The 20,269-nt window shown below is 38.2% G+C and overlaps 1 protein-coding gene across 1 annotated transcript in view; it reads left to right on the forward strand.

The window, feature by feature from the left end:
• The window catches only part of LOC117380907 (CXADR-like membrane protein), a 149,841-nt gene that overhangs the window by 115,574 nt on the left and 13,998 nt on the right, over window positions 1-20,269 (forward strand). The window contains exons 2-3 of the mRNA XM_055226765.1: window positions 14,609-14,766; window positions 16,428-16,620. Of these exons, the coding sequence (XP_055082740.1) occupies window positions 14,609-14,766; window positions 16,428-16,620 (351 nt within the window). The remainder of the gene's footprint in view (window positions 1-14,608; window positions 14,767-16,427; window positions 16,621-20,269) is intronic.

The following is a 20,269-nucleotide window of genomic DNA, read 5'->3' on the forward strand; positions in this document are numbered from 1 at the left end:
TTTTTAAGACAGTAAAAATAAGATACAGCACCTTTAATGTTAGGAGTCAATAATCAAGTATTAAAATACACTAGAAATGGAGATAGTGGAGCCAGACCCTCCTTTTCCAGAACATAGAAAGGCCCTATAATTACAGTCTCGAATCCAAGACTAAAAGGCAGAAGCTCTACGTAACTACTATGCCACGTTGTTTGTATTTTAAAGGAAAGCATACATTAAAGGACCATCTATGCTTGAATGCATATAGGTGCAAAGTAGGTGAAGTGTCTTGCCCAACAGCACAATGTTTGAACTAGCTACCCTCCAGTTAGATCGCTTAACACTTAACCCATTACTCTCTGTTATTCCAGAACCATTACATTATATACGAGTTGTGTTTTGTTTCATTCACACATGTTTAACACACAAACCTGCATATTCAGTCTGTGTTCTTCTCTCAAACAGAAAACATTTTGTTCCACCTTGTGATGTCATGTGGCAATACAGGAAGTGCTCCACTGTGTTTTTAAACTCCATACACCTTCACTAGAATCATTCGGATAATTTCAGCCACAAAATTGCCAATCTCCACTGATCTTAAGGTAAAGGGTAGCTGTTAACTTGAAAACTATTACGACAAACATGTGTGAATGAAACAAAACACAACTATGGGTGTGTTTCTGAGGAGGTAACACTATTATAACATGGTTTAAGCTCACAGGAGTCAGTTTTGTATAATATAGGACCTTTAAATGTTAAAACACTAGGAGTAACACACATCTTTTTATATCTATGCATTATATAGTACATACCAAGAGTTAGTGCACCGTGAATGGCCCTGTGTTATGCACGGCTCATAACTGGACTCATTTGAATACAGTTCTGCTGGTGGAATCCCATCTCCTACATATATTTCAAGGTTGCCAGCTATCAAGGACGCTTTTGCCGCGTGCCGGTGTCGCGCTCGTATTGTATTCTCACTTTATTAGATTGTGGCGTGTGGAGAGTGACAGATAACAGGGCAGCAGCTGACAGACTTCTATAAGGTCGTAAGCTCGGGGCCAACCAGTGACGTCACAGACAAGAGAAAAGGCAGGCCCATCTGAGTGCCTCATGTTTAAACTGACACTAAAAAGACTACATGATTGGTAGTAGATGTGTTTCAAAGACTTAATATGATAATAAAGAGTTGTATGCCTATACAATGCAGGTGCTGCATGTGATTTTTACCATCTTAAAAACATGAAAACGTAACTAGTTCATTTTAAATAGTTTGCAGTGATCCAAAGTTATTCCTCACTTATGCATTCCAAGGATCCTAATTATTCACCATGATGAGTTTATAAGTGATTTTCACAACTTTCAGAGACAAGAGTGGAGGTTTGCCGTTGCGGTAAAGCTAACAGCAACTAGCATAATTACACTGCTCTTCCTGATTATCAGACTATAAAACTTTATAATTAGATGCAGACAGTACACAGCAGACTTATTTTGACCACAAGAGCTTATACAGTATAACTGTACTGGGGCAAGACAAATTTTGCTCGAATAAATTTGCTCAGAACCTCTAAGTCTTTAAGTCCTATAACCCTCTGAACCTTAAAGGTGAAACTTTTCTGGTGGGTGGAACACTACCTGCTTGTCTCTATGGAGATGTGTTAATGCTCCACGGGCGTTAAACTATCTAATTTTTATTCAACTACGTTTTTTTATTGTTAAAAAAACTAATCTCACTTCCACACAGATCTCACCTGTAACTTCACCTGATGGCGTTACGTGCCATCTCCATGCAGACAAGTAATGCTATATTGTGAAACATTCTAGCTAAAGAAACATTTCCATTGAATTAAGCAGGCCCTCCACTAAAAAAGCTACATGGAGCCCCTTTAACTTGAGTATTTGCTAATGTAGTCAACGCCTTCATTGGATATGGGCATGCATTATTTTATGTATATAGATTCATTTGGATAGTACCCTACAAAAAACAAACAAACATGACAAATAGACAAAAAAATACTGTCAAGTTCAACAATTGGATTTTTAAAAACTCCAAAAATCCAGAGTCCAAAAATCTTTCACAATCTTTTTGCATACAAACATTTCCTAATTTGCCTGTTGCCGCTAGCCGCCTTGTCTTCAAACTGCTGTAATTACATTTTACAGTTCCGATTCGCTTCATCATTTATGCCTCTTCACAAAGACCCTCATTATTTTTGCCGCTCCTCTAAAAACAAAACTAATTGAAATTTCAACTACTGCGTCGCAACTGTCATGGCTGCATGCTTCCGGGAGCCCATTATCACCGACGCAAATCCGGTGTTTTTATTTAGCGGGACTATATCAGGATTTGTGCGATTTACATTCTGGGCGTTCCTAATGAGACATCGCTTCATAAAGTTTGGCATTAAAAGCGGAGAGAGTCATCAGAGAAGTTAAGCTCAAATGACGGTAACGCGCTGTAAATCGTACCGTCTACGCTAGGCTGGCTGACAAACAAGCTCTGCCTGTCTCTGGGAAAACAAATGGTTTCTAAATGTAGCGTGGACAGATGTGGAAGCGAGAAGTGCCACAAACTCTCTCAGTGTTCGATTAGAGCTGAGCTAACTGAATGATTGACCCAGGGACCGGGTTCTCTGCTAAAAGTGTCAATGATATACGTGGGCCGACAGCATAGAGTGACCAGATGTCCCTATTTACCCAGGACAATCCCAGTTTTTTGTCCCACTTTCATACAAGAAATTTAGCATTTTTAACCAGTTACCAGGTTAACCAGTTTACTTGCCTTTACAAAATATGAAAGAGCCAAATAAAATAAGTCACGGTCAATAGAAAGCACATGGACATAAGCAGTTTAAGGCTAAAACAGTAACAGCAATTGGTCTGCTTATACGCTTTGAAGTGACGCCACTTTGAGCCCTGAAATGGTATCGAGTCCAGTGAAGGTTAATGAACTAATTATGCCAGATTAGTCAAACATTCATAAATTAAAAAAAAAATAGAACTTCAAGTATTCTTTTTCTTAAGAAGACAAAATTAGAATATAATTAAATGTGCTCTATTCATTGCTCTATTCATTTAATTACAGATGTTAACTGTTATTCTGTTATTCTTACTGGGGCTCTCCATAGATCTGGGCTCTCCATAGATCTGACCTGTACATAGTGACCCTAAAACCTCAAAATTATGAAGCCTTAAAAAGTGCTGTATCAGGTTTGTACTGTCTTGGAAACATGAGAAACAGAGGTAGTTAAGTTTAAACTGTTTACAGTGGTGAGTTTTAAGAGCTTTTCATAACTTTCAGAGATGGAGTTTTTCCGTTCATTATTATTGGACAGTAAAACGCTTTATTAACAGACGCAGAGAGAACATAGGACATGTTTTGACCTCAAGACCTGCTTATATAATATATCTACAGTGGGCCAAGACAAATTTTGCTCAAATACGTGGGAAAATTTCAGGTACAAGGCCTTTAACCATTTTGCTCAATCTTTTATTTGTAATTGTGGAACTAAACGTGTTATATGTTCACCATTTGTTTTCTCTACAAGTTGCTCTAATTTTCTCTGCCTCACTGAAACACTTAGTTATGGTATCATTAATACCTGACCTAAGCACATCAGCTCTGCTCCACAAACTTTCCACTGGAGACGATAAATGATCCCAACAGGAAACCGCCTTTTTAGAACAACATCCAGTCCACTACTTTTATCTTCCCTCCATTTCCCATAAATCTTCACAAGGCGCCGTCAAAAGAATGGATTCTTTCTCTGAGCTGTGGGTGGGAGCAATCAACAACGGAGAGAACAATTTCGAATCACAACCAAAAAAACCTTCTGAGTCTTCCTTGTTTTTCCCCCCAGTACACTATTTGTCTTAAAGAATACAGATTATCCAAATTTTACTTGCGCTTTTACCGATGTAATAACCTCCAACAAAAAATAATTGGAGTTGTATTTTTGTTTCATTCACACTGGAGATAAACTGATATATCGGTTGATCGATATTTGGACTTTTTACCGTATCGGCTATCGGCCTTAAATCTACAACGTATTCCGATATTTTGTTTTGGCCAATCTGCTACCTAGAAAAGCTTGTGAGAATTTGTAGTACATTTTAATTACATTATTTGGGGGGAAAAAATCTAAATTGGCCCTACATATTGGCCCAAAAGTATCAGCAGAGCTTGTCCACCATCAGTTGCTCTTGTATTCTAAACAATAGGGCTCGGCCAGGAAAAAAAACACATCGGTCGATCTCTAATACACACTTGTTTCATTAATCCAAAGTCGTCTTCTCTGAGCACACAAAAGAGGTCTATTTGCATTTTGCCAGTTTAATTGCGTTGCAGATAAAACTCTTAACTTCTTCTACACGTTTTTTCATCCCATAAGCCATCCTCAGTCTCATTCGGTGTTCTGACAAACTGTGTCCACAACAAACGCATGCCTCTATTAGCATAGCATTCAGAGGATAAGGACTTTATTTGATTACTTTCTGAAATGTTCATTCCCCTTGCTGACAGCAGAGGGAGCTCTAGCACCTAAATGCCTCATTGGAAAAGGAGGTATAGTTTAAAAAAATGTTTTACAAATGCAGACATGATTTTAAAACGTGCTGTACCTGATTTTTACCGTCATTTTAAACGGTTTGCAAAGTTGGTCCTCCCTTACTGTATGCATTCCTACACCATAAATATTCACGGTGATGAGTTTATAACCAGTTTTCACAAGTCTCAGAAACCAGAGCGGAGTTTTGTCATCACGGTAAAGTTAATAACAACTAGCATGCTAACGCCCATTGCCTGATTTTCGATGCAGACAGTACACGGCAGACATAATTTAAGCTAAAGAGCTGGTTATACTTAATACTATATATAGTATTTTGTTACAGATACATTATAAAATATCTGTACCGGGATAAGAGATTTAAAACCACAAGAATCCATTATATTATATGTGTTCTTTAACTGCTTTGCTCTTTTCACAACAAGCGTCACGCAAGACTTACTGCTAGCACCAATCAATGCAAGGAACTGCTTGCATTTTATAGTATCCAATCATTAGCATTTTTGTTTAAGTCATCATATGCTATGTACTTGCATTGTAGTCAAGCTCAGGGCTCCTTCTGGCTACATCAGCAATCTTTTATCCTGGTTTAGCGCCCGGTAAAGCCGCCTGCTGATCCTCCAAGCGAGAGTGTGAACAGGGTTAAACTCAAAGAACAATCATGTTTGCAGAGAAAGGGGCTAGGATCTGGAATGCCTTGTAACCCCATAGCCTTTAAGCATGAAAATTCATTGGCTATTGCTTTTATCTGCAGCGGGAGGGTGGCTGTAGACATCTAAGACCCAGAGCTCTCCTTGAGGTTAAAAGCTGTGGCGAATTGCGATTTTGTGGGTTGTGAGTTAAATTTCAGTCGTGTTCAGCACGTTTCAAGGTTGTGACTTGAAGGATATGGGAGATCTAGGGAAAATGGGTGATAATTAAGGAGCACAGGTGCTATGTGTTGGAGGGGATATATAATGCACGCCACTATTTCACTACACTACAAATGTTTCAATATAGTTGGGTTAAAGGAGCATTATGCAACTTTTCTATCTCCTGTTTGTTATAGAAATGTTATTGTTATTTTACCTATAATGTTAAAGGAATCCTCTGTTTTGATCACTTTCAATGTTGAAATCCAGTTGGTTTAAACCTAAATGGACTCCCTCTGATCGGAATGGTCACTGCGTAAACCCCAGCACCTGCAGCTAATGATTAATCAGTGCTAATGCAGCTCAGAGAGTGAATTCTGGAGGTTCTGAGCTTTCACATGAGATATGGTCTGTCCATATACTCAGAAAAAACATATATATTGTCCTCTATATGCAGGTTAAGACAGTGGCAACCCAGATTCAGTTGTGATGGGTAAAAGCACAGGCTACATACAGTTCCTTTAATATAACGTAATGGTAGATTCCACTAAATATTGGTTACATTAGGGTTGTTTTTATGTTTTGTTTTTCTTTGCTTCAAAAAACCTGGAAAAGGTAGTACTGCTTAGTTAAAAATAGACCGACATATTGGGCCGGTATTTGGTCTCTGTCGTGTATCAGCAATCGGCCTTCAATCTCCAGCAATATTTGGTTTTAGTGAATCTGCTGCCTAAAAAGTACACACAGACCTTTATTAAACTCTTTAATACGAATATATAGCTGCCCAAAACATGACTACACAGTTCTCTTAAAGGTTTGTGGTAAAAAGGGCTTGGGCGAGTTTGTAGTAAAGTTTAATTACAAAATTTAGGGAAAATAATCAAAACTTATATTGTAGGTAATTGTTTATAGTTTAATAGTTACCTGCTGTGAAGGCCAGCTGTAATTCCTGCAGATAGCAAGCTTGTCCGTATTGCTACATTTACTTTTAAGGGGAAAATTGCTAGGAACAATGTAAAGAGATATTTGTCCAAAAACTGAAGAATGGAAGCCTGATCCTCACTTCCAAAGTATCCTATTTCTACATTCGTTGGTGTATGTATGTCATCTAAATCTGGATAGAGTGCAGTAATAGAGACAGTTCAGAGACAGTTACATCATTCAGGAGTCGATGTTTACTTAAACTTGCTTTCTATTTTGTTGTATAATTATTAGATCCCTTGTCACTTCCTTTCAAGAATACATTAAACAAGTATTTTCCTTCTATGTGGCATGATCCGCTAACACATTACCATCGCCATATTAACCTTTGTTTTAAAAAATAGTATATTCGCCAAAAACAACCTATTCATTATTTTCCCTTTACTCCACGTGTTAAGTCACTCCCCCTTCAGAGCACTTTCACAACACAATCAGCATGCATCTCTCTAATGAAACTACAGCACATCGCATCAGATTTGTCAAGTACTATTTTGCATTATGTTTTTGTATATTTATGGAGAGTTATCATGCGGGAGAATAGATGACGTGGACTTGTGGGGTGAGCATTACACAGAATCTTACAGCTAATGCACGGAGGGTGAAAATAAGGCCTGAGGAGCAAAACATGCATGGACGACATCTAAAAACCTCTTCAGGAATGTTTTTATGAGGGAACAACATTATAACTTGGTAGAAAGCTCATTGATTTAGCATAATACCTCCTCTTTAAACATGGCTGCTTATGGCCACAGCAGAACAATTCAGTCTAAAGCAGAGTGCCCCATAAACCAATGACAATATAAAAAACACTAACAATTAAGTTGAGGATTTTGTTATTTTAAATTTGTAGTCTGAATGCATCTTTGTACCATCTGATTCTGAACTGGTGAATGGTGTCGGGCTGAGAGGGTGAATTTTGCAGACATAATACAAGATGTTGCAGATCACTGCAGTAAAGCAATTTGTTTTATAGCCATGTGCATCACGACCAAATGAAGTCTACAATTACAGGATGTTGAGCTCAGAACTAGTTCATTTTAAACGGTTTGCATTGGTCCAAACATACTTCTCACTTACCATATGCATTTTCAACAAGGCGTGTTACGATAACTTATTTTAAAGTACGATATATTGAAGAAAAAATAGACGATAAATTATAATACTGAAACTAAAATAGAAGAATTATCGACAAAAAGTATTCTAAATGCACAATATGGTTTAAATCACGAACTGCAATAAATAAATAGAAGAATGAAACACTTTAGTAGGTAAACAACGAAGTTAAATCTGTCAACTGGACAAATCTTAGATTTGTCCAGTTGGCAGTTTTAACTTCGTTGTTTGCTATGGATCAGACCTGGACGACTGAGGGTCTACACAGACACTTTAGTAGGTAGTTTGTATTCATAATGAGTCATAGAAGTAATTAATTCAACCCTGCACAGCTCAAATCTATTGTAGAACAGGAAAGTAATACAAAATTCCCGAGTGAAAAAAGACCCACACACATAAATACTGACTCCCCCAAAAACTATCGTTCCATATAACATAGTTGAACGATAAATCGATATAGTAATTATTGTGAACTATTGCTCAAGATCATAGAGACCTGATTAAAAAGAAAGAAGAAATGACTGTCTAGTTTTGATACTAGTTTTAATATCGATTAGTATCTGATTTTCGATTCTTTTAACAACCCTAATAATTAGATACAAGCATGCAGCCAACTTATTTTGACCTCAAAAGCTACAATATGCCTGGACTGGGACAAGACACATTTTGCTCAAATACATGGTAAAATCTGGTACAGGCCCTTTAATGCTGACGGGCGGATGGACTGTAAAAGCCAAAGCTGCGTGGGACTGCGGACAGTTTGAAGGCTAACCGGGCTAACAGTGCCGCTATAATTGGCCCGTTGAGGCGCGCAGTGGTCGGGAATGGTGAAGGGGAGTTTACTGGAGCACTAGAGCCCATGGGTGTTTGGGCTCAGCAGTTGGACCCAGTTTGCACCAGGCCGGAGCAGTGGTGGCCAAAGCTCTTCCCCCGGGGTGGTAATCCGAGAGGAAGTCTGGAGCAAACATAGACATGTGCCGCCCCCAGCCTGGGCACAAACACTGGCACAGATATGGGCAGAGAGTGATGCTAGGTGGCTCAGGTCGTATGCTCACTCCATATCAGGATATCGAGTGTGCCTAATGTGTGTGTGATTGGATGAGCTTTTATATGGTCACTGCTTTGCCAAGATCCAACCAGTGAAAGAACTGTTGAAATGACATTGTTACTCAAACCAAGAAACATCAGAATAATCCAATCACAAATAATTAGTGATCACAAATGCTGTTCACACCAGCTAAAACGAGTTTAGAACAATATATTATGATGCAGAATAATCCTTTCCCTTAAAGTCACAGTATGTTTTGATAAATGGTAAACAGGTGCAGACACTGGGGGCGTGGTGGGTTAAGTATCTTATCCAAGGAGACAATAACAGCTTTCACGTGTGGGAGCTTGAGTTGCACCAACAACCTGTGAGTAAGTGGAACTGACTGCTCCCCCAAAAATGTTTATGTCGAAAGAGTGATTCAAACTGCCAAAATTCAGATCAGTGGACAAATGCTCTACCAACTGAGCTACTGTTGCCCCCATTTTTATTTATTTTTTGACTAAAATATAAACATGTTTTGTTTTTGTTTTGTTGTTATGGGTGTTTTTATTGCACTGAAAAACTAATCCACAAAACTAACTTACTTGGCCTGGCACAGGGCCTCTTTCTTGTTTCCAAATGTTGCTTTGTCTATAATATTCCACATTAGGGCATCAAACATATCCATCTCCATAAAGAATGTTCCGAAGTACAGTTTTAACATTTCTTTTTTTCATGGAATCATTCAGGTGACTTTTCACCTCAAGAAAATTACATATTATCACTTTAAATGGAGATTATGTAATTGGTGAAATGTCAGTGTCACAGTTTGACATCGTATGAATACATGCTTTTCGAGGTATTTTAGAGCAATAGAAATATATAGATAATACATTTTTCTAACACAAAAGCAGAAACCAAGACGGCAAGCTGTAAGAGTGCAGTTCCTGGCATGCCTTTGTTTTTGTAAGGTGACTGCGTCCTTACACACTGGTACAGTCTTTGGATTGGCATCAAAGGAACTCTGAAGAACAAAGAAATGCAAAAAGAAGCTACAAAGTGACCTTAAGAGACACACGGGAAGCTCCAAACTTTGTCTCAAACACTGCTCAAACCACAGCTGTTCATGCTCAACATCTATTGATATTTGATCACCCTGTAACTAGAGGATTTGCGAGTCGAATCCCACTCTAGCCAGTCAATACCATCATTATGTCGTTGGTGTGGGCAGGACACTTCAACCAACTTGCCATTGTGTGAATGTGCAAGTGAATTATTAAAGAGCCTGTGTCTAATTTGAATGTATTCTTGTCAAAATAGATGCTCTTTGCATGTATGCATATGGTAAAAGCTGCTAAATTAGAAATAAATGAGACTGTAAAATACAATTCATTTTTAGCATTTTCTCGAATAATAACTAATACAGAAACTACAGACAGCTTCACCTTTTATAATCCAATCAGGCACATTGCTACTAAGAATCATGGGAAACCAACTGCCTGACACTATCCCAGACACTTGATTCTCTGTCACGGTGCATTTTCAAGAGCAACAAAAAAGCAAACAGTCGCAGAGATTGAAGAACTATAAGGAAACAACCACATGACTCTATCCCAGACTGTAGTTTCTGTGTCATGGTGCAATATCACAGTGTCAGAAAGGACCATATAAAAGACTAATAATAATAGTAACAATAATGAATTTCGTCCAATAAGCTAATCAGCTACTTCTACAGTCACAGCTGCCCTGGGGTAGGATGGAGGCAGGGTGACAAGGCAAGGTGTGACCAGTTGACAAAAATCTAGTATCTAAACTAGAAACTTATTTGAGCAAGTATTGATACTAAAAAGGTCTCATTCACAGGACAGAAACGAACCTTTACAATGATCTAACAAGTATAAGACCACATAGACTAGTACACGGCCAAGGACCACTATGGAACCTACTGGGATGACTGCGGGATTACACGGATGTAAGGCCACATGGTAATATAAAAAAAGTACTTCGATTTAATGTTGGAAATCACATTCTGTTGTCTAAAGAATGTCTGTGTGTTTTTTTTTAATCATCATTGCGTGGTGATCTCTTCCAAACGCCCATAACTGCTTGGATAGAAACTGAACACACCAATCTTTTTTTTTTTCACTTTGCCATAACACATTAACAAAAGCATGTGTCCAAGTATTCTCAATCCGCAACGCCACTCCAAGCATGTACTTAACCCGAGCCATATTATCTGCCAGCGCAGCCTCACATCCTCTGCCAGTCCCAAGCAAATCCGCACACATTTGTCGCTTCTATTTTCAACCGCAGCTGACCAGTGTCCAGAGGAAGGATAAATAAATAAAAAGAGGAAACAATCGCGCTCTGTTAGCTTTCATCCCGGGGGCCTCTTGGGAATTCTAGCCCAGTCAGCAGTGCCAGCATACGGGATTGTGTGTGTGTGTGCGTGTGTGAGGTTGGTAAGGCGATCTCCCCACTGGAACAGGACCATTGTAGCGTGTATCCTCTTTGTTTTAAGGGATATTGTTAGTCTAACCTGGGATGGTGGTTCATGGGTGTGTGGAAATTTGTCCTTGGAGTGGTCTCATCGCGTTTGATTTCTCCGCAGTGATCTCTGATGTTCTTTGGCGATGTTTTAAACTTGAAAATTCAGTTAGATTAAAACAGGGGTGTCCAAACTTTTGGGGGTTAGTTGCCAATATAGTGAGTACTTCAAATCTGCATTATTATTACAAGTTAGACATGAACCACTAGACCTTTATTCATGCTTATGTCCTCAATGGACCACACTAAATATTTGATATGGTCTTGTTAAAGTAGATTTTCAGAAATGTGCAGTAAAAAGTGCTGTTCAAGGTAATATGGGCCGATTCACCTGGAAGCTTGAGGGCCAAGAAAATTTGGTCTGAGGGCCGCATTTGGCTCCCGGGCCACAGTTTGGGCATGCCTGACTTAAAAGATATGTAGCAAATAGTAATACATTTGCTCATACTTCTTTATAGCTAGCTGAATTTTAGCTTAAATTCTTTTGATAGTATGTATTTTCAGTTAATTTTTTTAAGTTATAAAATGTGTAAATTAATAAAATAGCAAAGTAAACTTTAATGTAATGTAATGTGATGGAATTCAGACTTTTCAATACACTCATGGACAGATTCTACATTGGTAAAGCCACAGTATGTAAGATTTTCACCAAAAAATGTATGAAAGCATGTTTGTCTCACGTCTCAACAAACTGGACTCATAGTAGGCCTGGAAAAGGGCCTCCTCCTTCTTGTTGCCACCTCCAAAAAGTTAACTTTAATTAAAACCTCTACTAATTCATAAAAAAAAAAAGAAAAAGTAAGTCATTAATTCAGTTTGGATTTCTGCCAATGCAAAAAGCGTTGATGCACTTAAAAGTTCTACTGTTTAAAAACAACAGCTGCTAGTTATACTTGGTTACAGTACAAGTAGGTACATGGATTTTATAAACAAGGTACAAAGTAAAATTTTCAGCAAAATTACTCAAACACGCATGGATGAAACACAGTACAATGTGGGTTTTTGATGAGCTCATGGGTCAAAAACAAGGATGGAAACGATACATTCACTCTCACGCCCATGTGTATTAACCAATCAGTGTATTTATAAACCAGAATAGTCGTAGTTGACAAAAAATGCAGTTAGGTTTAAGCCAGGTTCTATCTAGAGATTTACCACTGGAACACAATGAGTCCTTTCTCACAGTGTTGTTTTGCCTGTGTGGTATGTGTTATTCATAAACGGTCAAAATTATGTTTTATTATTTTACCTACAACACAACAATTTCAAACTGCTCTCCACCATACTTCATTTATTTTTCTAGTAACTCATTCCTTAGTTGATACATTCCAAGGTGCTAGTCATAATAAACATTCAAGGCACTACACGTCTCTATACATTCACCATGTCCCACCTTCCCAGCACTATGCAAATATACCATGGACATTTTTATAAAGAACAGATATGCATTCTTGTGGTTTCAGTTCCCGTTTGAACCCGCTTTTGGTCATTTTCTAACTTAAAATAATACCTGCATAATGGACAATGTACTTTATAAACTACACTTCCACTTTCAATTAGGTATTTACGCGTTGGAGCTCCCTCTGCTGTCAGCAATGTGAAAGAACAATGTGACAGTAAACTAATGACATCCTTAACCCCCCTGAATGCTAGACTAACAGAACCATCATTTAGTTGTGAACAATTTGACTGTAGAATGAGTCTGGTGATGGTTGAGGTGCTTAAAAACAGCCTGCAGTTTTATCTATGATGCAACAAAATTGGCAAAATTCGATTACAGTATTTTTGAGTGCCCAGAGAAGACGCCTTTGATAAATGGTTTAATGAAACAAATGTGAATTGAAGCAAAAATACAACTCCAGATTTGTTTTTGATGAGGACACATTATGGTAGTACTAATTATTAAAAGCTCAAAGAAGTAAATTTTGCATAATATGTTTCTGGTATGAATTATGCTTAGATTTTGACAGTGTGTCGGTAACACTTTTGCTCTGAGTGCTGGTTTTGTCCGTATCTTGGGGGAGGGCTAAACATATGGGGGCTTTCATTCATGGTGACAGCCACGGGACCCCCCAGTGACCCTCCTGTCAAGTCGTTCACATAAAATACGCAGACGCAAAACTGCCTAAAACAAGAAACAATTCTACTTCACGCAGTTCTACTCCATTTGTCAAATTGAACTCAAAGTAAATTGTAATGTTTTTTAATGGTGTACTGCGTAACTTTTCTGCTCTACCTGCTTGTCTCTGTAGAAATGTTATTGTTTTGTCTGGTATGACTATCTCTATCATGCATTTATTTATGTGTTTTGCTCAAAAATAACATGCATTCTTACTGTTAGCTAGGTCACCACTACACAGATTTGACCTGTAAATTTGCCTGTTGTTGCCACCTTGAAAAGTTACGTAGTGCCCCTGTAATATTATGCCTATTATTATGCTATTATTCGTATTGTAATATTGAGCAAAGGTGTTGTATTGTACAAATACGACAACAGTGTCAAATAGAGCTGACGCGTCCAGAAAAATGTACAAAAATACTGAAATATGAACCGACAAAATAATACAAGGATCACATTTCAGAGCGTGTTCGTACAGATCTAAACTACAGGGTTAGCAGTTTCTATGCGCAACAAAACAGCGTATTTTGTTGTTTGTGCAGGAAATTATGAGACTTTAGAAACTGCAGCCTTTGTGATTTGCTAATTGTGCCCATTCAAATTGTGATTTTGATTCAGTTATGATATATTTTTCAGCCCCAGTACTGGTATTTTGATTATATTTTTTCCTTTCTGATTGATCCATAGTTGGTCTGTTCAGTCTCCACTATTGACTGTGCATATTATTGTCGCTGTTGTGTCATTTGTTGCTCTTGTATCACTTGGCAAGCCACATTTCCTGGGTATGATTGAGCTTGAATATGTTTTGAAAACCACTATGTAAGACTGGTGCATTATTATTACTGATTGCCTGATCTCAAGTGTCCTGTTGTGCCTTAAGTGCAATCAGCGTCACATTTCAAAAGACTCATAATGACATTTAATTATATGTAATAGTTTAATAACAGTAATCTCCTCATTTTAGTTGAGCAGAGACAACAAAGGGTTTTGGTTTACGTAGTTTCTTGTACTTTTTTCACCACGCTCCTTCAACAGTGTACGCCTATGAACCTTATATTTGTTCATCCTAACGACGCTGTTCCTGATTCCGACATTATCCCTCAGTTATGCATTCGGAGCATCATAATTATTCACCGCAATGAGTTTATAAGCGATTTCAGAGGCCAGAGCGGAGTTTTAAGATACATTTGTTAGCGTTATCGTTACTGCAAAACTCCGCTTTGGTGTCTGAGAGTTGTGAAAACCGCTTATAACTTCATCAAAGTGAATAGTTAGAATGTTCAGAATGCATAAGATATGTGAGGAATAACTTTGGACCACTGCAAACTGTTTAAAATTAACTTGTTCTGGACATCTCAGCTTGAAATAAAGCATTCAGAAGAGTACATATTGATCACCTGGTGCTTTTGTTTTGTGTGTGCAGTGCTCCTCGGGGTGCTGGTGGCCGGAGCGCAGACGGAGATGAAGAGGGTGGTGGGGGACAATGCCACCCTGCCTTGTCACCATCAGTTCTGGGTGGGAGACGACCCCACACTGGACATCGAGTGGCTACTGCTCAAGCCCAACAACAAGCACAGAGTGGTGAGTTAGCTCGCTGTGGTATCCGGGAGGGAAAGGATTGATAGTTTGGTATAGTTCTGAACAATTCAGAAAATAAGTCTTTGCAGGGCTCCAGACTGTGATCAAATGTCCCTATTTTTTTCTTTTTCTTTCAACCACTCGCACAAGTGCAATCAGACTTTTTAAAATTTTATTTATATTTTTATTTATTTATTTATTTATGTGAGATACATACAAATTCACAGAAGTTAAATTATTTCAGTCAGAACTGCTTAGTATTTGTATTACATGTATTAATTTGAGAAATAAGACAAATCATCCTATCCGTACGGCTCTCTCCCCTCTCCCTCTCCTCGACTCTGCCCTCCCTCTGCTGCCACAGCAGCACAGACACAGCAGAGCGGTGGGAGAGCTCAGGCCGCTCAGGCTGGTCTGTAAGTCTACAGCACTGGTAAGTGCCAACATCTCTAGTATATGTCCAGGACTTATCTGAGGGTTAAATTCATCCACCTTTTTGTTCTAATAAAAAGATGCTCACACAGATGCCGCGACACAGAGCTATTTCGCTCGCTTCCTCTGTGACATTTTTAATTACTAAAGGTTTATAACGTGCTCAAAGAGGAGCTTCAGTAAAACGAACGCACACAGTAACCTTTGTAAACTCACTCCACTCTGTGTCTCTGCAGAGGACAGGGGCAGGGACTGTAGTTTCAGTGATAAAAGTGAAGTTAAGGAGCTAAATGGTTTAACATCAAGCACTGACTATATATAAACAGTCAATGTTTGACAGCTGCACTGCTGTTCACTATAATCTGCAGTCTCTGCTTTAAGATGATCCTCGTATGAAAGAAGAGCAGATAATACACTATTACTCAGACTATATGTGAAACTACAGAGGAATAGTAACTGAGAAATTTAGACAATTCTTATTCATTTCTATTGTGAACTTACATTTACTTAATATATGATTCATTTTAAAACCAGGTCTGTTTTAAGAGTGACCTGCTTCTTGCTTCCAGCTCATGAATAAATCTGCATTAAACATCTATTAGCTGATTACATTACAATCAAACATTAATAAACCATATAAATTAGGTCTATAATATTAACCAGGAAAAAATAATTATACAAGCATATCAATTTCTAGCATGTGCCTCTAAATTTTCTGGTTGTGCTCTTAAAAGAGTTCAGTCAGGGGCTACAGTGCTTCTGGAAAAGTCTGTCTGGAGCCCTGCATATTTCACTTGCCTAAGTTAGTAGATGTTCCATTGATAACATAAGAAAAGCCTGTATTAGTGTTGTTACAGCTCGGAAATTACATTGTTGTAGGAGAAAAGCATCAAAAGAACAAGATAAGATTAGAAAGGTATATTGCTGGTTTTCTGATGACATCACAAAATTCTACAGGGCAATAATATTTAACACAGATGGCCGGCAGCTTAAATGAATTGTGTTAAAACTGGAAATTTTGTTATAATACAGTGCGTTCTTTGGTCTAATTACAAATACAGTGAACAAAACAAACACAGAAACTAATCACAAATAGAAACATATATTTCATGGAAAAGTAGTGTAACCAATAGTGTAAACTGGATTATGACCATCATCATATTCTCAAATCAGAAATAATTGTGTTTTTCTAAAGTTCTAAAATCTAAACCGAATTAAATTACTCCTTGCAGATCATCACGTACTTTGCGGGCCGGGTGTACGACCACAACGATGACAACCGTGTGGCATTTGCAGGGGAGTACCTAAAGGGCGACGCCTCCCTGCTCATCAGCGACTTATCCCTCAGCGACTCTGGGGAGTACAGCTGTAAAGTCAAGACCGGCGCACAGTACCACTGGAGCACCATTAGCCTCATAGTACTGGGTATGTACTGCTACAAATACTACTTCAATTGCAATCAGCTCTGGCTAGTTCACTGTCTCAAAGCTAATGTAAAGTTTTATTGAAACGTAAAATATAAAATAACCAACCAATTAAAATGAAAAAGAAAGACTACCCAATATCGATAGATTCTTATTAGTAGTACTATTATATGTAGTACTTCAGTTTATTTTAACATTATAGCTAGCATTAGTCTTAGCATTGAGACTAAGCTTTTTATAAACTCAGAAATCAGTGGAGTCTTCACAACCTGTGAAAGGACTTTAAAGCACAGCTATTCTGCAAAATCGACTTTTTAGAGCTTTTAACCATGTTATAGTTGTTTCCCCTCAACATTTACTCACCCGAAGTTGTATTTAAAGTGATTCATGCGTGTTTGAGTAATCTTTACTCTCTTATATTCAAGAGGTCATTGCTCCGATCTACCCCCATTTCCACAGCAAACACTGCCCACTGCTCTGTACTTCATTCTCTAACTTTATTTCTTTACTGGGGATATGCATAGGATTCTTCAGCGTTGAGTAGCCATTTTTGCACAAATGAAAAAAAAAAATTGATCCATTGAAAGTTCCGACAAGTTTGCGGGTCTTTGCTGTGATGCTGCTAATGATGACATCAGCTCCCACTGGGCACTGTATTTTTTAATGTGGAAGTAAGCTGACGTATATTTATTTTATTAAGTCGTTCTAAATCAATATTGCGATTTATAATGGCCAAATCAAAACAGAATGATCCACAGTTGTCATACCTGCCCACTTCCTGATCTTTACGTATTTGTTCACTTTAGCACTGCAAAAGGCTTTGCAAAAACCTCAGAGATATAAATGGACAGGAAGCAGTGACAATAACAGTGAGCATTGTGCACAGGGCCTGTTCAACCAGGAGATACAGATTTTCATGTTTTTCTTATTACTTTGGCGGAAAAGGCACATATGCATAATAGATCTACATCAGTAAGGGATGAAAAGTTGAGAAAAACTAAGTTTTTTGAAAAATATAGTTGCAGTTTATCTGACAGTTTAAATATTCTATTCAACAAAATAAAGGTTGACAATACCTTTGTCAAAAAATAACTACAGTGTGAATTAGATGAGATGACATGGTTGCTGGATAACCAACTTATTTTTAGGTATGCCCATTGTCATTGCCCAAGTTGGAACCCTACCAAATTTAGGACAATTTTTCAAACTGCACATGCCCAGATACTTTGGCATAAGTGTGGAAGTTCAATTCACTTTCAGTTTATTTTTGTAAAGCCCAAAATCACAGCAGCAGCTGCAGAAAGTTAGATAATCAACAATGAAACAGATATTGGTCAATAAGAAGAAAACAAGCAAATGGATAAGTGTCCCAGAGCATCCCCTGTCCTTAGACCCTCCTCGGCAAGAAAAAACATGGGAGAAACCTCGAGGAGAACCATAGTGAAGGAGAGATCCATTTCCATGGACGGGCAGGCTGCAGATGTGTCCAGGACTAATGCGTATCCATTTGCAGATAGAGTTCAAATCTGTAGGGACAGAGCCCACTCAACTAAGGGACATAGGGAGGCTTATCCACGGGAGGGTAGAGGTCACAGCCAGGTATTGGGTCATCCAGCAAGGTGAGGGAAAGGGAGGATCTGTGTCCACAAAACAGGGTCAGGGTATAGGAGTATCTAGTATCTAGCATCATGCTATAGTAAACATACTTAGAACAACTCTCCAGTCAAATTTATTTACTCTTTGAATATAAATGGCTTTATTTACAAATACTTGCTCAAAGTCCATAAAAATGATGTATTTAAACTGTTAATAAATGTTAGAAAACAGAGCAGAACGGTTGTGTCTTGTTCATTTAATACATTTAAGTTTATGCTTCCTTCCAACATAAATATAAGCATGTTATAGGCAATTTTGAAGAATCTGCCAAAAATCTAATGGCTGTATAATCATTTCAATTCAGTTGTATTAGCCATTTCCACCTATTTTTCTTTCAGAATGGCAATTAAACACTTAAGTCTTAATTGATTTTTTCCCATTTAATTAAAAGGCTGTTTTTGTAGCAATTTAGCCATTATTAAGCTTGTTTACAGTTGTCATAACGATTATTCCCACTCCCGCATTTAATATAGTTTTCTCAAGCCATATTTTTCTTGACAGATGGCGGCAAAAACACCATCATTTGTTACAGTTTGTCTTTATCAAAATTTAATCGTTTCGCGTTCCACCAGCACCACCACCGTGGCTACATCTGCTTCCTCAATTCTAATGATTTTTGAGCGGAATATTAAACTGCTACTGTTAGCAAGCCCCCCCTGCGCTCGCCGGTATTAAAAGTGTACAAGTCTTGCAGGTCATCTATAATGCATGGGGCCTCCATAAGCAGAGCAAACACCTCTTTACAATCCACTACAGCGCGCGTAAACAATCCCGAGCGGATTTTAGTACCCAGTTTTCATTATTTATGGTTTCCTCTTGCGCTCTGCTGGAGAGGCCTAGCTCCCGCAGGCTAACCGGGCTGCACTCCCCGCGGCCGTAGGGTTCTCTGGTCTGATCCCGGGTCGTATATAAGCGCGCAAACCGAGCGGTGTGGAGGGATGCGGAGGGTGTTTATAGGAGAGAGCTTGAGGTCGTAAAGGTGTCCGAGAGGATTAGCCAAAGCAAGTGGTCATTTTGTGGGTCACGTGGCACGCCTGGATGAGTTGGATATGGGAGGGCATGAGGTGTAAAATGTGGTAATGTTGTTGCTGGGTATGTTTTTACATGGTCAGTTAAAATCAGATAACTAGAGAAATCAGATAAACTAATAATTACATCTGGTTTTGGTGTGTGTTTATATAAGTCAGCTAATCAATGGATTTTTAAGTTATTTGTTGTTTTTGGAAGAGAAAGTACAATGAATTTCTGTCTTTGCCACACTTTGCATGTAAACATAACCAATCGTGTGCTTGTAAATCTGAGTTTTGACTGTTAATGTATTACCCATATTGTGTTTTTTTGTTTTGTTTTTATTTTATTAGATTTAACAATTTGTGAAGCTAGCGATTTTTCATTGATTGATTTACCCTTTCATGTTTGTAACCATAGTTTGTTTTAGATCAACGCAACAGGATGTCAAAGCCACATAATATAAATATACACACCCAAAGTTGCTACACATCATTCTTTCCTGACACTCAGCAACAGAAGTACAACTGCCAAGCAAAAGCAGTAAAGTGTCTTGCCCAATGACACAATAATAATATTCAACATACAGACCATCAAAGGTACTGTACCTGCTTTTTACTGTCCAAAAAATGTGGTCTGAAAGGTTAAGGAAACTCCCGTCTCACTCTTGAATCAATTTTATTCTTACGTTTCGGTCGCTGTGTCTAAAAAAATGTGGAAAAACTGAGCTAGTTCACATTCCTCACTTGCCTTATGCATTCCAAGCATCCAATTTATTCACTGTGATGAGTTTATAAGTGCTTTTCATAATTTTCACCGGAGCAGAGTTTTGCCATGATAGTACACGTGCTAGAATGCTAACACACACTTCCTGATTATCTTTCTAATTAGACACAGGCAGTGTGCAGCAGACTTATTTTGACCTCAAGAGCTGCTTATACAATATATCTATATATTTGCTCAAATACATGGGAAGAAAATCGGGT

This window comes from Periophthalmus magnuspinnatus, chromosome 14, assembly GCF_009829125.3.
Source record: "Periophthalmus magnuspinnatus isolate fPerMag1 chromosome 14, fPerMag1.2.pri, whole genome shotgun sequence".
Classification (NCBI taxonomy): domain Eukaryota; kingdom Metazoa; phylum Chordata; class Actinopteri; order Gobiiformes; family Gobiidae; genus Periophthalmus; species Periophthalmus magnuspinnatus.